Source organism: Halichoerus grypus, chromosome 9 (assembly GCF_964656455.1).
Source record: "Halichoerus grypus chromosome 9, mHalGry1.hap1.1, whole genome shotgun sequence".
In the NCBI taxonomy this organism is placed as follows: domain Eukaryota; kingdom Metazoa; phylum Chordata; class Mammalia; order Carnivora; family Phocidae; genus Halichoerus; species Halichoerus grypus.
The window spans coordinates 58,974,042-58,993,309 of record NC_135720.1 but is presented as its reverse complement, the minus strand read 5'-3'; the positions used below and the strand labels follow the sequence as shown (position 1 = coordinate 58,993,309).

The window sequence follows — 19,268 nt, the reverse complement described above, 5'->3', positions numbered from 1 at the left end:
AAACGTCAAGCGGTGTCGCCCCAGGGCTCCACGTCTTCAAACGTGGCCGGGAGGTGCAATGCCATCGCCCCAAAGGCAGGCGCGGGTGGGCGGACAAGGCTGCCCCGCTGTTCAGGCGTATCCCGCTTGTGTTCCATTTGGCGGCGGGGACTCGACCGCCGCACTACTGTCAGCTCGGGCGGGATCTCCACTTAAGGTTTAAACAACGGCCCGTCCTTGGGGCGGTGACCCGGGCAGCACGAATGACAGAGGGAGCACTCCCGCACCCGCCCGGCCTCTGCTTGGGGCAGGCGCGCTGGGACGTCTTCGAACCTTGGAGGGCAGAGACCTGGGCTGGACCGTGCGGAGACTCCAGCTGGCGCATTCTCGGCTGCGGCCACCGGCGGCCGGGACAGAATGGGCCTCGCCGGGCCGACCTGGCCTGCGAGCGGTAGCAAGCAGGCTTCTCCCAGCTGCGTGCTTCGTTACGTACCAGAGGGCCGTAGAGGTTTCTACAAGGTCGCTGTCTCGGGTCTGGCCCGAGCCACCGAGGTCGAGCGACTCCGCGCAGGACCCGCCTCCAGAATGGGACTACCTGCAGAAAGTTTGCTCCACACTTCTCCAGCTATGTTTTAGTACTAAGTAGCAGGCCCCTTGCTAAATACTTGAGGGCTCTCCTTCCCCACGCAAAACTTAAAATTCCATGAATCAGAGACCGGCAATGGGTGGACAGCTAACATCATAAGGTGTTAGCTGGGTCTAAACTTCATTCTATTGAGAAATACCTGGGCCGACATAGAGCCAGAATCCATGGGTTCGAATTGTGTCCACATTTGCGTCTGCAAATCTCCAAGCTGCCGAGATTTCCCCCAGGATTGAAAAATAACTCCCCTAGAAATCATGTTTGTCCTCTGGAAAATTAGCCTGATTTTAGCTTCAGGTGTGTGATTATACCCTGCTTAAAAGCATCTCGCCATAGCTTATAATGCCCTATTTCGCTGTTGTTATTGTTTTTATTAGTGACCGTCCCCTTTAAAGAAAAAAAAAGTATTTTTTTCATTGATCTAATCTACAATTTCTAGCACATAAATCTGCCTTGCAAATGCTCTGTGTGGAGTTTAGTTCTGCCCTCTACATTTTAAGTCAACATCAAAACTGGAATTAAACAGAGAAAACCAGCGTGGAGCGTAAACTGGGCTTAAAGGCTTTTAAATGAGAAAAACTTCTGTAAGAAAATAAACATGGAAACCTAATGCTCAATCATTTCCCCGAGCAGCAAGAAAAACAACCTTAAATCACCCATCCACGTGGGAAATGGGGCCTCTTTTTCTCTTTCAGTTCTCGGCCTCAAAAAAATACAAGGCGATTAAGGATTTCAATCTTGAGGTGAATATTATAGAAAGGGTCTGTGGAGGTTTGTTTAATCATCCTTGTCCTTCCAGCCTTTGTAGAGACTCGCTTTCCTGCACAGTGACTAATATCATTTCTGTGATTATTTTTATTTTCCCAGGACATCTTGACAATGAAATGGTAGTGTGATGTTACCAAGATTCTCAATGGCTATAGATTTGAGAACATGTCTGATCCTTTCAAAGGTTATTCAGCAAGCCACTACGCCCCCAGCTAAAACCTGTATTATATCTGGATAACAAATACATATTTCTTTTTAGTTGAATTTGTCTTATTTTGCACACAAGGCACACCATCTCTCTTTTTTATCCTGCCTTTCTAGCTTTGATAACACCAAAAACTCATACATTTCTCAAGTTTTTTCTTTGCAAGGCTATTTTAGAATGGAATATGCTGCCAATGGGAGATACGCAGTTTTAATGATTTCACAGTAATCTTCCCTGTGTTTTTTTAAGTATGAAGTCTCCAATCTAATGCTTTATTCTTAATTATTCCATGCACCCATATCCCGTTCTTGTGTTCCCAATCTCTCTTTCTCTCTCATTTTTCTTTCAACAGCTCAATTTTATCCGCTCAGATAAGTAAAAACTGAAGTTTGTCCCCAGACCAGGAATCTACCAGAACCTGGGGGAGGGGGGAGCTATATTTAGTGATGGGGAATTAGCTATATTTTAAGTATTTTCTTATGTTTTTCAAATGTAAGTATGGAAAGATTGCTGTTTGTTGATTTAAGCCTTTTGATATTACCTGGGTATTGTAGATGAAATGTAATCTGAGCCAAAACAGTGGAGTTTTATAGTCATCCTTGTGCTTATAACTAAGATGTCATCAGATTTATAATTATTTTAGATTATATACCTTGCAAAATCCATATGTTACATGTGACAGAATGCTTACCATGATGAAATAGCTATCTTTTACTCAATCCTTAGAACAAAATTTAAGACCTACTATGTGCTGGAATGGCATCAAGATAGGTGTAAACATGAACTACAGCTTCAAATTCTATTTCTCATCACTAAAAAAAGGTCACCTCCACATAAAGTGCCCAGTTTCCCCTACTGTCATGGGCCCAGTTTGGTCTACTCTCTGCCTTCAGTCCACAGCTGAACCCAAATCTGGCACCCTCTGCAGGTTGTGCCTGGTTTTGCTGCTTGTGGTTTTTTCACTCCTTTGAAAGACGTTGGGTTTTTTGTTTTTTTGTTTTCTTTGGGGTTTGTGTGTGTGTGTGTGTGTTGTTGTTACTCTTCAATATTTTAAAGGGCTTTAATGTTTTAAAGGCTGTCTGGGTTTTGGGTTTTTGAAGCTAATCTATCCTTAAAATTAAAACCTCATCCCTAGGAGCCAGCTGTTCGGATAACCCTTCTAACTCACCGGGTGGAGACTGCGGGTGAGTTATGAGCTCAACAGTAGCTGGAGAAATAAATGATGTGCCCAGAGTTCACACATCGTCCATCCCCTCCTCCCCATAAACTCACACTCGTCCACCGGAGAAGGGAGAGGAGGGAGGGGCCCGGGGCTCCGGAGGAAAGTGAAGGGGGCTGCAGAAAGCACAGTCGTGGTTAAAGTAGCCACAGGGGATCCGCCCGGCCACCAAGGGGACTCCAGGGGGCGGTGGGGGGGGGGGTCTTCGCCAGTGCTCTCTTTAAAAAAATAAGAAGTTGGCTAAGAGAGTTTACCTTCTGTTCCTCCTATTTACCACGCGATTTATAATTTGTGGAGTTAGCACTTATTTAAAACAGCTTGCTCTCTTAGAAAACAAAACCAAAACAACAAAAAACCAGCCCGCAACCCTCCCGGCCGCGCCCGCCCGGGTCTGCGCGACAAAGACCAGCGCCCCCGGCCCGGCAACTCCCTGGGCGCTCCTAGCCCTCGTTCTGTGCCCGCCCGGGAACGCCGATCCCCTATTCTTTTCCTCCCGCGATTACTCGCAGCCCCACAAGCAGCACCATATGCTTCTTCTGATCAAACAGCGAGCGACATCGGCACCGATAATTGACGAGACCCGCTAGAAATCACGCAGAAAGGGAACCCACTGAGACCGCAGGGGCTGACAAATCACTGCTAATAATCCTGTTAGGAACAGCGCGGCCAGCCGAGTTCGCAATAGCTTTATTTTTATAAAGTAGGCGCTGACAGTATAAAAGACAACGAAATCTCTTTTTTTTTAAACAGAAGGCAGTGTAGCATAATAGTACTTTTCCCACCAGCATTTCTCAGCACAGTTTGAATGGGAAATATGGTTTTTTAATATATAAGTTCCCCCCTTTTCTTTTCTTTCTTTCTTTCTTTCTTTTTTTTTTAACTTTTCAGGAACTTTAGGTTTTGATTCCTCTCTTCCTGTGGTTTCCAGGGTCATTTGAGATTGTTCAAGGAACTGCTTTAAGACAAAGCAACTATAACACTACTTGTAGTTCTGGGGTAAAATTGAACTATAATTTGAAAGTTTTCCTTTAGTGCCCCTGGCTAATTTGTCGACACGTTTTGCAAGATTTTGATTCAGATAATAACTTCTAGTCAAGATCAAACAAAGTGAAACTCCATGCCCAATAATGGCCATTTCCTTCCCCCTATTTCCTTAAAAGAAAACAACAGACCCCAAACACCCAAAATCAACAATAACATAAACCTCTGTGGGTCAAATAAGACATTCTGGTTTGTAAATAAACAGGGTTCTTTCTCTTGGAATTTTTTGTTTGTTTAGTATTCTCTCCTTTATATTCCCCAATCTCTCTCCTCTAGCAAAGATGTATCTTAAATACTTTAAAAAAATCTGTACATATTATTTGAATGTGGGTAAAGGAAAGGATGGGGAGATGGAAGAGAGAAGTATCCTTTTCCTAGTGAGTATAAATGATTTTATACAGGACAGTGTTCTTTGACAGCTGCTCTGTCCTCACACAGTGAATCTTGATAATCTAAATACATGTTTTAAATCATGACCAGCTCAGCTGTTCTTCATTCTAGGCCTTAAAAGACAATTTTCCCAGGACTCGTTTGCCAACCTGCCACCTAGAAGATATTTTCCACGCGGGCTAGTCTTCTTGAGTCAACCTTAAGTATTTGGGTCCTAGCCTATTATCTCAGAGATAATATCAAACTCAGAGTTGCAAATCATGAAGCCCCAGAGTTAGTTTCAGAATCTGTGAATGTCTCAAAAACTCAGAATAAATTTGCTATAAGCAGTCAAGAGACTGGTAAATTCAGGACAAATTTGTTCATAAATATGCCTGCTTCTCTTCTGCAGAATTATAAACTTGGAGAGAAATTATTTTCTAGCTTAGCTAGCTCCATGTACATGGGTCTGTCTATATGTAGCAAAATACAAGACTTTGGCAATGTTCCTGCCTTCTGCTAGATACAATTCTAACAAGAGGAATTAAAAAAAAAAGAAAAGAAAAGAAAGTCATGTTTGGATTACTTGTACTTTCAGTGGAGCTCAGTATCTGAAGTGTTGACAAAAGCACTGTTGGGCTGCTTCCCAACCAAACATATCCGATGGACTGGAGAGAAAGTAGTAATGGGGAAGTAGAAAGGGCCACAAAAAGGCAACAGGAATTCTAAGTTCAGAGAGGTCCTTAGTCAAGCAGCCATGCTAAACTTCCCTTTGCAGAGAGTGTGTATGTATGTGTGAGCGTACGCCTCTGTTCAGTGGTGTAGGCTCACTCACTGGCAAACCTTTACCCCTTCTGCCTTTGAAATCCCATCTGGGCAGAGTCACTTACCTTCTGGGAACACTACTCTCATTTTGAGATAGCTGGTGGTGAGTCTGATTATGGATGCTTTGTCCAGCTGCGAGGTGATAGCCGAGGGCAAAGGCAGTAATTTAGCCAGTTCATAAAATTCACTGTTTTCCTTCTCCCTCCTAGTCCGGGCAGCATTTTTGGACTTCTCTTTCATTGTGTCTTGTTCTCCCTTTCTTCTTACAACATAAACTCCACAGATTCATCCAAAAGCAACAATAAACTTTCAATTAGAGATCACATTTGGCAAAAATATAAAGCACACTTGGAATGAAAAGACCGAAGTCTTTGCTTCAGTGTATTGATGTCAGTGAAAGACCAACGCAGCAAACAGAAAATGATTTTCTTTAAAAATAGGGGACGCGAATGTAGGAAAGTTGCTGATCCACGGCAATCTGGACAATCCTAGGCGTCTCTGAGTATCAAATGCCCGCGGGACCCCTGAGAAGCCAGCCTTTTCTTCTGTTCGGCGAGGCAAACCCCGGTCCCCAGAAAATCGACATAATAATCCCCGACGTTTGCTCTTCAGTCCCGCGGCGTTTGAGGCGGCTCCGAGCCCCTTTGGGAAGAACAGGAATGCCGGACAACTCTTTCAGGCCACTGTGAAGACAACAGCATCAGAGCGTAAGAGATCTGCAGCTCCGCAATCACTCATGCACTCGCCCGAATTCCGAAAAACGGCCGGAAAAGGCCTCAGCTCGCCTCAGCGCGCCTCTCCAGGCTCCGTGTTTTTGTTTGTTTGTTTGTTTGTTTAAGATATGGAGGAAGGGGCGAGACTGAGCCCCCTGCAAATAATGCTCCCATTCCCTCATCCATGCCAGCCACATTCTCCAGCCCCCCGGGAAGTTGCCCAAATAACAAAATGCATATTTTTGAAGACCCTTAGAAGACCCTCAGTCGCCGGTCCCCGTGCCTGTGCCCAGGCCAAGCGCATGTCCCAGGAAAGCAGGTTTCCACAAATCAGAATTCCTCCACAGCGCCGAGGCCGCCTTTCAGTCCCCCCACTTGGGCAGATCTGGAATTTGGCTACCTCTCTAACTTGGGTCTCAAGTCTCAGGGATTCCTCAAAAAGTGGCACTTACACATCAAGTCCCTCGGGACTCCCAAGGCGACCCAGGGTTCTCCCTGCCCAGCGGGGGCGGCAACACGCCGGGCACGGCAGCGCCAGGTTAACAGGTGGCACACTCGCGACAGCCCCTCGCAGGCATGGGGAGGGGGGAGGTGGGAGGCGTCCCGGCCTCTCCCCCTCCGCCGCAGAGCCGCGGGTGCCTCTGGGCGGGCGCAAGGTGTCTTCCGCTTCACCTACCTTCAGTCCCCGCTGGCGGCAAAGGGTGCAGAGGCGCGCACCGCTTAATTGTACTCATGCCTACCATCCAACTCCGCCGGCCTCTCGGCTTCCCACCGGCAGAGAGGAGCAGAGAGCGCCCAGGCTCCCTTTTCTTTTCTTGGTCATGAATTGGGGAAGGGGTGCGTGGGAGAACGAGGGGGATGCAGGATTTGGCACGGGTGAGGTGGTTTTAGAATCCTCCTCCTCGGTAGTTGCTACGAAGCCAGTATTATTCCTAATTGGAAGCCGAAAACGCCCCCCTGTAACTTCTTTATAGCTCACCGGGTTTAGCTTCAACTTCACTCCCGGGCTCCCTCTCTCCCGCCCTCCCTTAATGCCACTCACAAACTTCCTCGCCTCCAATTGGCTCGGCTTGCCCCGGGGAGAGGCCCTCATTGGCCGGCCGGGCTGAGTGACGCGAGCACGACCCGCACCACCCCTTGCGCGCCCCTGCTCGGGGCTCGCTCTGCTACCCGCGTGGCTGCAGCGCTCCCGACGAGCCCTGGGCACGGGTGCTCCCGCCGCTGCTCCCGGCCTCCAGGGGCCTCGCGGGTGATGTGCAGGACCCTCGCTTCCCGCTCTCCCCGGGGTCGAGTGGCTGTGCTCCCAGCCCCGAGAGCTGGCCCCGCTGTGCCCGGCGCGTCCGAAAGCGGCGGGCTGCGGCCTGAGGCCGCAGAAGTCTGGCCGGGGGCTGGGGTTCCTGGCGACGAGGCTGGAGTCGCCCAGACTGCGGGCGCGAGCGGCCCAAAGGCCGACCTGGCGGCCGAGCCATTCCCATGGGGCAAGTCGCGGGGCCCACTGCTTGCGCGGGTCCAGTGTTGCGCTTTCTCTCTCACGTTTCTCTGAAACCACAGCGACACTGAATTCATCGCCAGAGAAGATATATATACCTGTCTTTAATCCCAAAGAGGAGAGTCTTTTTCGAAATGGCTCGAGTTTGGGGGCTGATTTGTTCACCGTGGAAAGCTCAGCGGTGGAGTTGTCCTATGGGGAGCAGATAGGGGACTCTAGAGGAAAAGAGGTGAACATTTCAGCACAAAATAGAGTTAGGTAGAGTGGTTGATACATAGATAGATATCTCACAACAATCTGTTATCTTAAACGTGAGCGAAGATTTTTGTTGTTGTTGTTGGGTTTTGTTTCAGGAAACACAAGTCCAATGTGATATTCCTTACGAAAGGATACATTCTGCATCAATAAATTTACAACATTCACAGTTTCCCCAACAGGACTCATTTAAACAAACGCTTGTAAGTACTATCGCTGACAAATTATATTTAAGAGACCCTCTGATTTGAATCTCTTGTCTTCTGTCATCTGAGGAAAGACAGCAGATAGCAACGGGGAAAGTTGACTTGCCCCCCCCCCCCAAATAATTACTACTACTTGGAATCACTCCCTACAAAGGCGATTCCCCGCTTGTTTTTTGGTGCAGCTGGTGACCACCATTCTCCTCCTGGAGGTGCACTTGGAGGCAGTTGTTTCATCGGCGGTAAAAGACAGTAAGAACACCAGTGATGTTGCACTCATCCTCTCCTTTGTGGCCGTAACTGCCGCCAAGAAAACATATACTCTGAAGAGGGGTTGTGCCATTTTCTCTGATATTCGGAACAACTTTAAGAGTGTTCAAAAATACAGACATCTGCAACTTCCTTGCTGCCCAATGGCAGTAAGCTCGCAGAACGACAACGGGAGCTTTCTGGGGATATTTACACATCTGGGAAGCACCTGGCAAGAAGAGGTGAACGGTCTGGATAGAAAGAATAAGACAAAACGAAACATATAGATTTTACAGGTGTTTCAAAACTGGAATCAAGCTGATAGGCTCCAATCTAGAAGGAGTCATTTCCCCAGAGGCTGTGGACACTTAAGAGACCCGGCTCTGGGAGGGTTCCGACCTCCAAGTGATACACTCCTAACAAGAGAGGAGTAAGAATACTGAGAGCGATGTAGTGTGGCTCTCTTACACACGACATTCCAGGAAGACCAGATAAGATCAAGTTAACTACTGCATTTAAAGAGAGAGGGTGTGTGTTTGGGAAGGGTGAAAAAAACCTTCTGTGACCCTTCTCCCCCCCCCCCAAAATCTGGACACATCTTACGGGTAAATGGAGGGGCCAGGCGCAGCAATGGCACTTTAGAGTTAAGCAGTTTTCTATTCCGACTATGTTCTGGAAAGGATGTCGGTTAAGTCACTGGTTACTTAAACCCTACCTCTCCTTCAACAACGTGCAGGTGTATTAGTGCTTCATTAGGATCTGAAACCCTTGCCCACGGCAGAGACACCCTGGGGCGTCAGGAGGTGCCCCGCTCCCCATACAATAGAGCGTTTCACCGGAAGAAAGGCAGTATTTTCCTCTCAGAAGCAAAATGGGCAAAATGAGTAGGTAGGTCTTCACACCAAAGATGACGTCCTGAGGGGCCCAGCGGGCTGTTCCTGCGTCCCAGTGAAACTCAGTAGTCGATGAACCGAGTAGATGTTTAATAAACAAAGTGAATGCACGGCCATGTGGGGACGGCCCCCTCGCTAAGTCCTCCGCACACAACTGTCTGAGCCGCGTTTACCGAGTGAGTGAATTAGCATGGCGACGTAACACCTGTTTTTCTAATCTTTGAACCTAGGCTGAAGCCGGAATGCGGCTCCTGCATACCCTCCCCCGCCCGGGTGCGGGGACCCGGCCTCGCACCCTCCCGGCGACCCCGCCCGCCGGCCCCGCAGGAGCATCGCGCCAGCGAGGGGCGTGAACCGGAACCTCAGGTGCCTCCCACGTGTTCGGAGAATTTGCGTTCGCCTCTAGCGTGAGAAATTTTAAAATAATTTCTTGAGTTTAAGAAGCCAGTCCTACCCACTTCTTTGCCAAAAAGTAAGGGGGAAAGCCCCGGAAAATAAAGAAATGGGCGCATGCGACCCAGCAACACCAAACAAGAATCCTATGGGCGTCTAGGCCGCTGCCTCCTTGTGCGAGTACCTCTGGCGCTGGGGCACTGTCTACGCAACCACGGAACGATTTCCTAATGCGGGAAGAAACCGGGGCCTCTTTGTAAACAAATATCTTCCTCCTTTTCTCGGTCAAGGAGGGCAAACAGCAAAATTGAACCCCCGGGCGTCTCTTCTACCACGGAGGCGACCCCAGATGCTGCCCGCATGGAGCCCTCCTTTTTAGTCCGCTCGGACACCACGACGTGCGGGCGCCCAAGGCTCTAGATTAGGGGGCAAGGCGCGCCCGCCGCGGCGGATCTGAGAACCAACGCGCCTGTGCGTGCGGAGTCCCGCGCGCCGCGCGCTCCCGGAACCAAGAGGAAGGGGCCTCCGAGGGCCGCCGGACCCCTCCCAACAGCAGGCAAAGTCCAGACTAGAGAAGCTAAACCTCTGGGTTGGGAAAGAACCAGAACGCCCAGCGGAATTCCAGTGCAAACTACGGAGCTGGGTTTCAGCGTACTGGCCCCGACCTGGGCGCATTGTGATGCTGACCGTGCCCAGGCACGGACTTCTATCTTGCCTTCTGGTAACTCCTCTCTGCGCCCAGCTGCTTCAGCATCTTAGCAAAACTGGAGTGGTTTCTGTCGCCCCTTCCTTGCTCCCATAACACACTTTTTTGTTTTATTTTTACAGACTGCTAGGAACACATACATGTACTCTTATTCGCTTCCACATCACATATACACATTTGTACAAAGCACACAGGCACGGATTTTGCTCACTGGCCAAGGTCAGGATGAATGATACATTTATTTATAATCAAGATGCAAAATCTGAAGATAGTCACCTGAATATCTCAGTTATATCCAGATGTTCACCCCCTACCATTGAGAAGGAGAATTTATCTAGGGAATATTAATGTCTAGGGAAATACTAACACTTTTCTTCTTCGGTGTATGTAAGTGAATCCTGCTGTAGCCTCATTTTATTATCACATTTAGACATTCTGATGTTGAGAAGCAAACAAGGGCCCCTTACAACTTCGACCTGATGGGACAAGTCAGCTAGAAAACAAAGAATAGAAGGAACCTCCAAAAAATAGCCATATTTAATATTTCTAAAACTTATGGTATATATCACTTGTTTGATCAGGACGTTTTGGAAAGTGTAAGATTTTATGCAAAACAACACAGCCCTTTTCTGAGACACTGCTTCTGAGGTCGCCTAACTGAATTGACCATTGAAATGTCCAAAAAATTAGCTTCAATGAATACACATTTACAAAGAAAGAAAAGAAGAAGGAAAGGAGAAATAAAGAAAGAGAGGAAAGAGAAGGAAAGGAGGAAGGGAGGGAAAGGAGGGAAGGGAGGTCAGGTAAGGGAGAGAGAGAGAGAGAGAAAGGAAGGAAGGAAGAAAGGAAGAAAAGAAAGGAAGAAAGAAAGAAAGAAAGGCACCAACCTGAAAAATGAGAGTGGTGAATTTTATGTAGTTTTTCTAAGTATTCTGGATAATATTTTCCACTCAGGTTTTGAAACCATAGTCTAATAGAATCTTGAGTTGATCGCTGAGAAACAAGAGTATTTCTTAAACTATGCCCACTTTAAAAGAAATGGATTATTCAAACATTAACAGCTGGAAAACTCTGATGATGCACATTCTGTGGACAGGAGCAGGGGGCTGCCTGCCTTAAGGGTGCCAGCACTTTTTACACTACTGTTGTTGTTGTTAGCTGGGGATGATGTGTGTGTATATTTCACCACAGCTGGGCACAGGAGCACGACCAAAATGTTCAAAAGCTGAAGATGAACGTTGGTTTGTGACTTTGGGTTGAAAGACACTTTGATTCCTAGATCGGTTTCTGATTTTCAGGCCAAAATATGCTCCCTTGCACTTCAGGAGCGCATGCCAGGCCGGGGCTGGAGAGCGGGCGGCCAAGATGCAGCGTGGGGGGGAGGGGGCGGGGAGGGCGGGGGTGAGGCGGGAGGCCGAACGGGGACGGAATGGGGTCAGTGGCCTCCAAAAGGGTGAGGGGCATCAGAATTGGGTGGACCCAGAGAGCATGTGATTCACCCTCCTCTGGCTTTGAGAGCCTTTGAATTAGGCTTCTGTAGAGTTTTCCCCTTCTCTGAGCCCCAGCTTTGCGTCTATTCCCTGGCACCTATGAACCCCGGGACTATGCTGCGAGCGCCTAAAGAGGACCCCCTAGCCCTGCACTGCCTGGGAGGAGGGGGTAAGGTATTCTTGTGAGACTGATCTCGCTAATCTGTCACAAATGACCGGCTTCCAGCCCGGGCCGAGCCTCAGGGTCACCTGGGGGGGGGGGGGGAGAGGAGGTGGTGGCCGAATGTGGCTTTAAAAATAAGGACTTTCGGACCCCGCTCCGATTTAGAAACTGGAAATCTCTGTTGGACTCTGGAGTTGACATTCCGTAAATTGTAGGAGGGGAGAGGGTGGCCCAAAGACAAAGCAGCTCTGAGAGCTGCAGGAGCAGGGATGAGAACGACCTCAGAGCGATGGACGCGGGCGCCGCCTCCCAAGGTTCAGTGAGGGTGGCGGGCCGGTTCCGAGACGCCCGGGCTTAACTCGGCCGGGGCGCGGCCCCACAGAAGTCGCTGAGTCTCCAGGCCCTAGGTCTGGGGTCTCGAGTAAGTGCTGCCTGCGTCTACCCTCCTCCTGACGTCCTCCGGGGATCCCCGGGAAGTACCTCTGCGCTCGCCTGGGCCGGGGACCAAGTGCCTCGGGCATTTGGGGCACATTCGTGAGTCCCACGGTCCAGCCACTCATCATCTCTGGGCCCTGGGGACATGGAAATCTGCCCTCAAAAATCTGGCCACCCTTGCTCCTAACTGGGTGGTTTTGGGACTTCAGCTTGCATGGGAATTGCCGGAGGGCCTGTTAAAACACAGATTGCTGGTCCCCACTCTCAAAGTTTATGATTCAGCAGAAATGGGCTGGGACCCAGTAATTTGCTCTTCTAACAAGTGCCCAGGTGAGAACCATTGCCTCAGTCTGCTTTTTCTCAGTTTGTTTTTGGAGAAGACTGGAAGGGAAAGATTTGAAGTGATAGCCTTGTACCAAGTAGGACCTTGGGCATATGGTATAAAATGATATGACTGTCTATTTGAGGTCTGGGGGTGAGGCTCATAGCTGTGATAGGATAGGGTCCCTGAAGATAGGTCATTAGGATGCCTCCTTAGGAAAGATCCTGAGATAAGGGCCTCAGGATGAAGGAAAGGAGGCCCAGGAACCCAACCAGGCCACACTTCAGTGGGGAGATTGGCCTCAGAAGGGCAGGGAAGTGCTCAGGGCATCCCCAGAAGGTTCCAGGGTTCCAGGGTTCTAGCTGGGCTACAGAGAAGAAGTCCAAAGGGTTTGGGTCAATCGACCAGGAGTAGGGCATATTGGAAAAATAGCAGATAAGTTTTGGTTCTCCTTTTGGCACAGAAACTGTTCCCTAATTGTGCCAGAGTACTTTAAACATAAAGGGCCCAAGATGTGTGTGGCCTTGGTGCAGAGGGGCTGTCCCTGGAGGAAGAGGCCCTGCCTGTACCCATTGGGTCTGTGACGTCTAGGCCTCCCCCCAAGTGGCAAGGGCTCCCTCCTGTGCACGGCTTCGTTAGGGCATTATGACTTTGTCAGCCCTTGGGCATTTCTGTCATGTTTTTATGGGTCCTTTCCTCCATAAAAAAATTAAAGGTTATATTTTACAACTGTGTCATTCAGGCTGAATTCATTATCATATATTCCTTATTCTCATATTTATCTTTTTTCTGATTGTAAAAGAAATTAAAATTAAAACATTCCATGAGCCTCTAAAACTATCATGGGCGCGATGCACTGTGCCAACTGTGACAAATGGGTAAGTCAGTGCTGTTCCTGGGCACATCGGGGAGGATGAGGATGTTTCGAGTGCCTTTGCCCAGCCGTGGCTCCTAAGCCTCTTTAGGAAACCTAGCGAGAGCCTTGGTACAAGGATTTATCTCTATGAGCCATACCTCTACTCCTGGTATGAAACTGGTTGGCTCATCAGTGCTCCCACTGCAGAGCCCTTCCACCCTGCTTTAGTTATGTCCGAGGTAGTACCCTAAAACAGGGTGGAAAAAGCAAACAGGTTATCAGCACCATTTCTAAACATCCAGCCAGCTTCACTTCTATCGTTACTTGGATATCAGATTATTAAGTGAAATCCAATTTTAAAATGCTATGCAAACCAAGCAAGTGCACCTTTGGGCTACCTGCCGGTGTCTGCTGCTCTGCAACTCGTTAGTTTCTTATTATCTTCTAGATTGTTTATGCATATTTAAGAAAACATTAAGATTGATCTTTTATATACTGTTCTGCACCTTGGTATTTTCATTTTCCATAACGGCTTCCTCATCCTTCCTTTCTTAAACATCTGTACACTATTCCATTTTAAGAATATATCCGTGTAATTTATTTAACCTGTCACTCATTGAGGGCATTTAGGTTGTTTCCCATCATTGCTTTTGCAAAAAATGCAGCAATAAATAAACTGCACGGGTATCATTTACCTGTGTACAAACGCAACCATGGGACAGATCCCCAAAAGTGGAGCTGCTAGAGCAAGGGCACGTAGATTGGTACTCCTAATAGATAGGGACAAATTGCCCTCCACAAGAGTTGTGCCAATTGACACTCCTACCAGCAATGCATGAGGATGACTGATTCCCAGCCTTACAGTGAACCACGTTGTAACTTTTTTTTTTTTTTTGGCCAATCTGATAGGTGAAAAAAAACAGCCTACTTTTGTTTTTCTCTAATTATGGAGGTTGAACATCTTTTCATACCCTGAGGGCCTTTTGAGTTTCTCTCCTATGGATTGTCCAGAAACGTTTGAAGGTGGGACCCTCTTGGCTCTGAAGTGAGTTAAGGTCCTTGGGCAGGAGGAAAAGCTGGGACTTGGCTCTTAATGAAGATGAGGGTTTCTTGAAGCCCTGGTGGAGAAATACAGGGTCAAGGTCCTAGCATCATCTATCAACATTTTTTTTTCCTCCCATGAAACATTTAATACTCTTTAATGCAAAACACAGAAGATAAATATGCAAATATATTTTTAATGTGTCTTCATCTAACAGATCTCCTGACTAATTATAATCAATTATATTGTACATATGTTAAAATAGTGGTTAATTTATGGATTCTGTATGTTTTGAAATTCAGTTGTCCCAAGCTGATATTTGATCAACCTGTTTTTGTGTTTTACCTACAAACACACGGGGACTTTACCACAAAAACAACTCAAGCATTAACATAGGCCAGCCAATCACTTCTCATGATTTAAACAAATAACTCGGAGGAAACAGGGGATAGATTCTTCCTGGCAGCCGTTTCACCGGAGGAAAAGCTGTAATGGTCTGGTTAAGAATCTAAATAAAATGATACATGGGAGAAAACAAGTGTACTGCAAATGTGCAGCCTGTGGTGGTTTAGATCTGCTTTGATATTTATTTTTACTCCTGGAGATCTGATAACTTGTTTGTGAAGATAAATGTCATCTGACAAGCCATTGTGTATCTTCTCCCTGAATAATCACAAGTCCCAGAAACGAAACCATGATGGCAATGTGATTTTTTTTTTTTTCACTCCAAACCAGACAGGAACGTAAGTGTGTGTTCAAGCTGATATTAAGTCTCCTTACACATTTTAATTTCTTACTCATTTTAGGGCTCGAGTGTATTAGAATTATAACACATGGTTTGATATCAGATGGCTCCCCCTCGCTTCCTCTCTCTTCCTGTGCCCCTCTTCCTACCGTAAGACGTGATAATCAGAAACTATTCCAGCAGGAGGAGCTGGTTTAGAAACAAATGGCTTCCATGGCAACTCCTGACTCCACATGACTTCTAATAACCGGCATTTTGGTCGGAAATTGTCTGTGTGATATTCTGTCCAACACTGGTGCTTTATGTGGGGTTTTCCCTAGTTTACAGCTCAGACACGGAGTCTTAACCTCCGGTTTCATGAATAAGCAGCAACAGCAATATGTCACCACCTGCAACCATGATGTGGCCAGTGATTTGTCACATGTTCCGGGTTCCAATTTTCAGACTAGTTGACGGAGATGAACACCGAGTGAGAAGTGTCCAGAGCTGGTCTCACATAGTGTAGAAAATCTGGAAAGTGTGTCCCACTGCTAATTGACACACAGAGTCCGATGTTCTCATTCAGCTCAAGAGAATGCGTGCATCAGGCCCCCGATGGCGGGTCGGGCGTGTTGGGCCGTGAGTCACAGACCAGCCAGAGGGCCCCCTTCCTCATTAAAGAAAACCAAAATAGTCGGAGCTTTTCCTAGAGCTGAGTGATCTGCTCACCTCCCAAAGAGTATTGGCACCTCTGTCCCGGTGACAGAAAAAGAAACCCGGAACAGGATGGGTTGGTAAAACCTCAGGATGAAGTGTTTTATGATTTTTGCTGGGACCCAGGGAGAAATGTGTCACAAAAGGTCAAGAGATTGATCTTGGGCACCTGGGTGGCTCAGTCAAGCGTCTGCCTTTGGCTCAGGTCGTGATCCTGGAGTCCTGGGATGGAGCCCCATGTCAGGCTCCTGCTCGGCAGGGAGTCTGCCCCTCCCCCTCCTCGTGCTAGCTCCCACGCTCTCTCTCAAATAAATAAATAAATAATCTTAAAAAAAAATGGTTAAAAAAAAAGAGAGAGAGATTGCTCTTAGAAACACTGACAGTCAGTGATGGAGTCAGTGTAGAGGTGTGGGGGAGCCCAGCTTGTGCTCCCGAACTTGCTCCAGAGCTGTGGTCCAGCTAGGAGGCTGTGTGACGCCCGGGCAGGCCAGGACTGGAACTGAGCCAGCACGCTGTCCCGTGTCCTCCCCGGGGACAGTACCTTTTCATAACTGGCACGGTGGAGAGCTCACCCTGCCCACACTTCCCTCCTTGTGGGTAGTAGTCTTGTGTGACACACGTCAAGGAAGATTTATCGTGATGCATTGGAAATAATCAGGCAGGGGCTTCAGTGGTTAGTAAGTGACCGGCAAGTAACGCTTTATCCCAGGGGACTGTGAGACCGGAAGTGACACAGCAAATTTGTTTAGTGGGGGCATGTTCCAGGGAAAGTGGGAGAGTGGGATGAAGAAAGAGAGGAGCATGTGCAGGTGGGACGCATGGAAGGGAGAATTTGACAAAAAAATTGACATCAACATGCAGCAGCAAAATGGGTTGAAAAATCTATTGACCAAATTCTGGGGGAAATGCTTTAAGATAGTTGAATGTATTTATTTTAAAACTGTATTTACTAATAAGTTTATGCATTTTTTTAAAAAGTAAGTTTTGAAATATCACACTTGCTTTGACTAATTGGAAATTTTTTTTAAAGATTTTATTTATTGGGGCACCTGGGTGGCTCAGTAGGTTAAGCGTCTGCCTTTGACTCAGGTTATGATCCCAGGGTCCTGGGATCGAGCCCTGTGGTTGGCTTCCTGCTCAGCGGGGAGCTGGCCTCTCCCTCTCCCTTCCCCACCAACTTGTGCTCTCTCTCTTGCTTGCTCTTTTTCAAATAAGTAAAATTTTTAAAAAAGATTTTACTTATTTATCTGAGAAAGGAAGAGCATCAGCGGGAGTGGGAGAAGCACAGAGAGAGAAGGAGAAGCAGACTCCCTGCTGAGCAGGAAGCCTGACATGGGGCTCCATCCCAGGACCCAGAGATCATGACCTGAGCAGAAGGCAGATACTTAACCGACTGAGCCACCCAGGCGTCCCTGACTAATTGGAAATTTGAGGAAGAATATAAACACACTAGGTCCATAATATTTAATAATATTATTAGCTACCAGTAATCCAGTGGTCAGTGAGGCTGTAGCTTATAGAGGACCTTCATATCTTTCTAGAATGAACTGAAATCTGACCAATGAGACAGGGTGTTGGAAGCATCTGTGCAGTGAGTAGGATGTAGAAAGCACTCAGTAGAGGGGAGGCTCACCCAATTCTCACTTGCTCTATGATTTCAGCATAGAAGGAGTTCATTGGAACCTCTGTGAATTTGTAATGCTCAGTATTTTTATGAGGAAGGAGACAGATGATATTTCTCCAAGTTTCCAGAGGGAAGGCTGAAGAACAGAGAGCTGAGTAGCTTCCCCAGAATCACACAGGGATAATGTTCACCCAATTAATATCCAGACTTTCCCTTAAAAAGTGATTCAAACTTTTAGAAAAAGACCAAGTAAAAAAGTGTATTGAAAATAAACAATGAATCATGGAACGCTACATCAAAAACTAATGATGTGATGTATGGTGATTAACATAACATAATAAAAAAAGGAAAAAAAAAAAAGAAAATAGTGTAACCCAGGGGGCAAACATCTCCATGAAATCAAGGGAGCAGAAGCATCTCTGGCGGAAAGAAGAGATGCTTACCAGTGAGCCCAGATTTCTTCTTGAAACTTTTCTTAATAATTACAGATTTACAGGAAGTTGCAAAGAAACGTACAGGGAAGTCTGGTGTGCTTGTCACGCAGCCTGATCCAGTGTTAACATCTTGTATAACTTTAGTACATACTGATGCCAGGAAATTAACATTGGTACAATCCACAGAATTTACACAGGCTTCTGCCGTTATATATACCCTCGTGTGTGTGTGTGTGTGTGTGCACGCGCGTGTGTAGTTATATGCAGTTTTATCACGCTCATAGCTTAGTGTAACCATCACCATAATTAAGATACAGAGCTAGAACATCACAACAAGCCTTCCTCACGCTACCCTTTACTGCCACACCTACCCCGTCCTCCCTGCCCCATCCCTAAACCCTGGCAACTACTAACCTTTTTGTCTCTGTTATTTTATTTCAAGAATGTTTTATACAGAGAATCATATAATATGTAACCTTTGAGATTGGCACTTTTGTTCAGCATAAGACTCTTGAGGTTCATCCAAGTGGTTACATACATTGTAGTTCATTCCTTTTTATTGTTGAATAATATTCTGTGGTATGGAGGTACCATAGTTTATTTAATCATCCGCTGAAGAGCGTTTTGGTGGCTTCCAGTTTTTTTTTTTTGATAGATGTATAAAGCCATTATGACCATTTACATATAATTTTTTTGTGTAACTACATGGTTTTTTTTGTTTTTTAACTTTACTTATTTATTTAAATTCAATTTAGTTAACATATAGTGTATTACTACTTTCTGGGGTAGAATTTAGTGATTCATCAGTTGCATATAACACTCAGTGCTCATTACATCAAGTGCCCTCCTTCATGCCCATCACGCAGTGCCCCATCCCCCACCCACCTCCCCTCCAGCAACCCTCAGTTTGTTTCCTATAGTTATATGTTTTTATTTTTCAGGGACAGATGGTCAAGGATACAATTGCTGAGTTGTGTGGGATGTCTACTTTGAGGTTTTAAAAGAAACTGCCAAACTGTTTTCTAGATTAAATGTACTATTTTACATTCCCACCAACAGTGTATGGGTGATACAGTTTCTCCAGATCCTTGTCAGCACTGAGTGTTATCATTATGTTCTACTTTAGCCATTATGATAGGTCTGATATCTTTATATTGTTAATTTGCATCTCCCCAATGGTTAATGATGGTGAACATCTTATCATATGCTATGTGCCATCTCTCTATCCCCTTTGATGAAATGTCTGTTCATGTCCTTTGTGCATTTTCCAATTGGATTCTTTTTTTTTTTTTACTGGGGTGGTTTGAGAGTTTTTTATGTACTCTATATATGCAAGTCCTTTGTTGGATATATGATTTGCAAATATATTTTCTTACAAATTTGTCTTTTCATCCCCTTTCCAGGGTCTTTCACATATCAAAAATTTTAAAATTTCATGATGTCCAATTTTTCCATTTTTTCTTTTTGAAACTTATTTTCAAAAAGCCATAGGGACAACATCATCCACAAGGGAA

At 46.5% G+C, this 19,268-nt stretch overlaps 1 protein-coding gene across 1 annotated transcript in view; it reads right to left on the bottom strand.

Annotated features, from left to right (window-relative positions):
• Positions 1–5,289, bottom strand: part of SIM1 (SIM bHLH transcription factor 1) — a 63,371-nt gene extending 58,082 nt beyond the window's left edge. Inside the window, exon 1 of the mRNA XM_036119350.2 lies at positions 5,115–5,289. Coding sequence (XP_035975243.1) covers positions 5,115–5,289 — 175 coding nt within the window. The remainder of the gene's footprint in view (positions 1–5,114) is intronic.
• Positions 5,290–19,268: the final 13,979 nt, after the last annotated feature.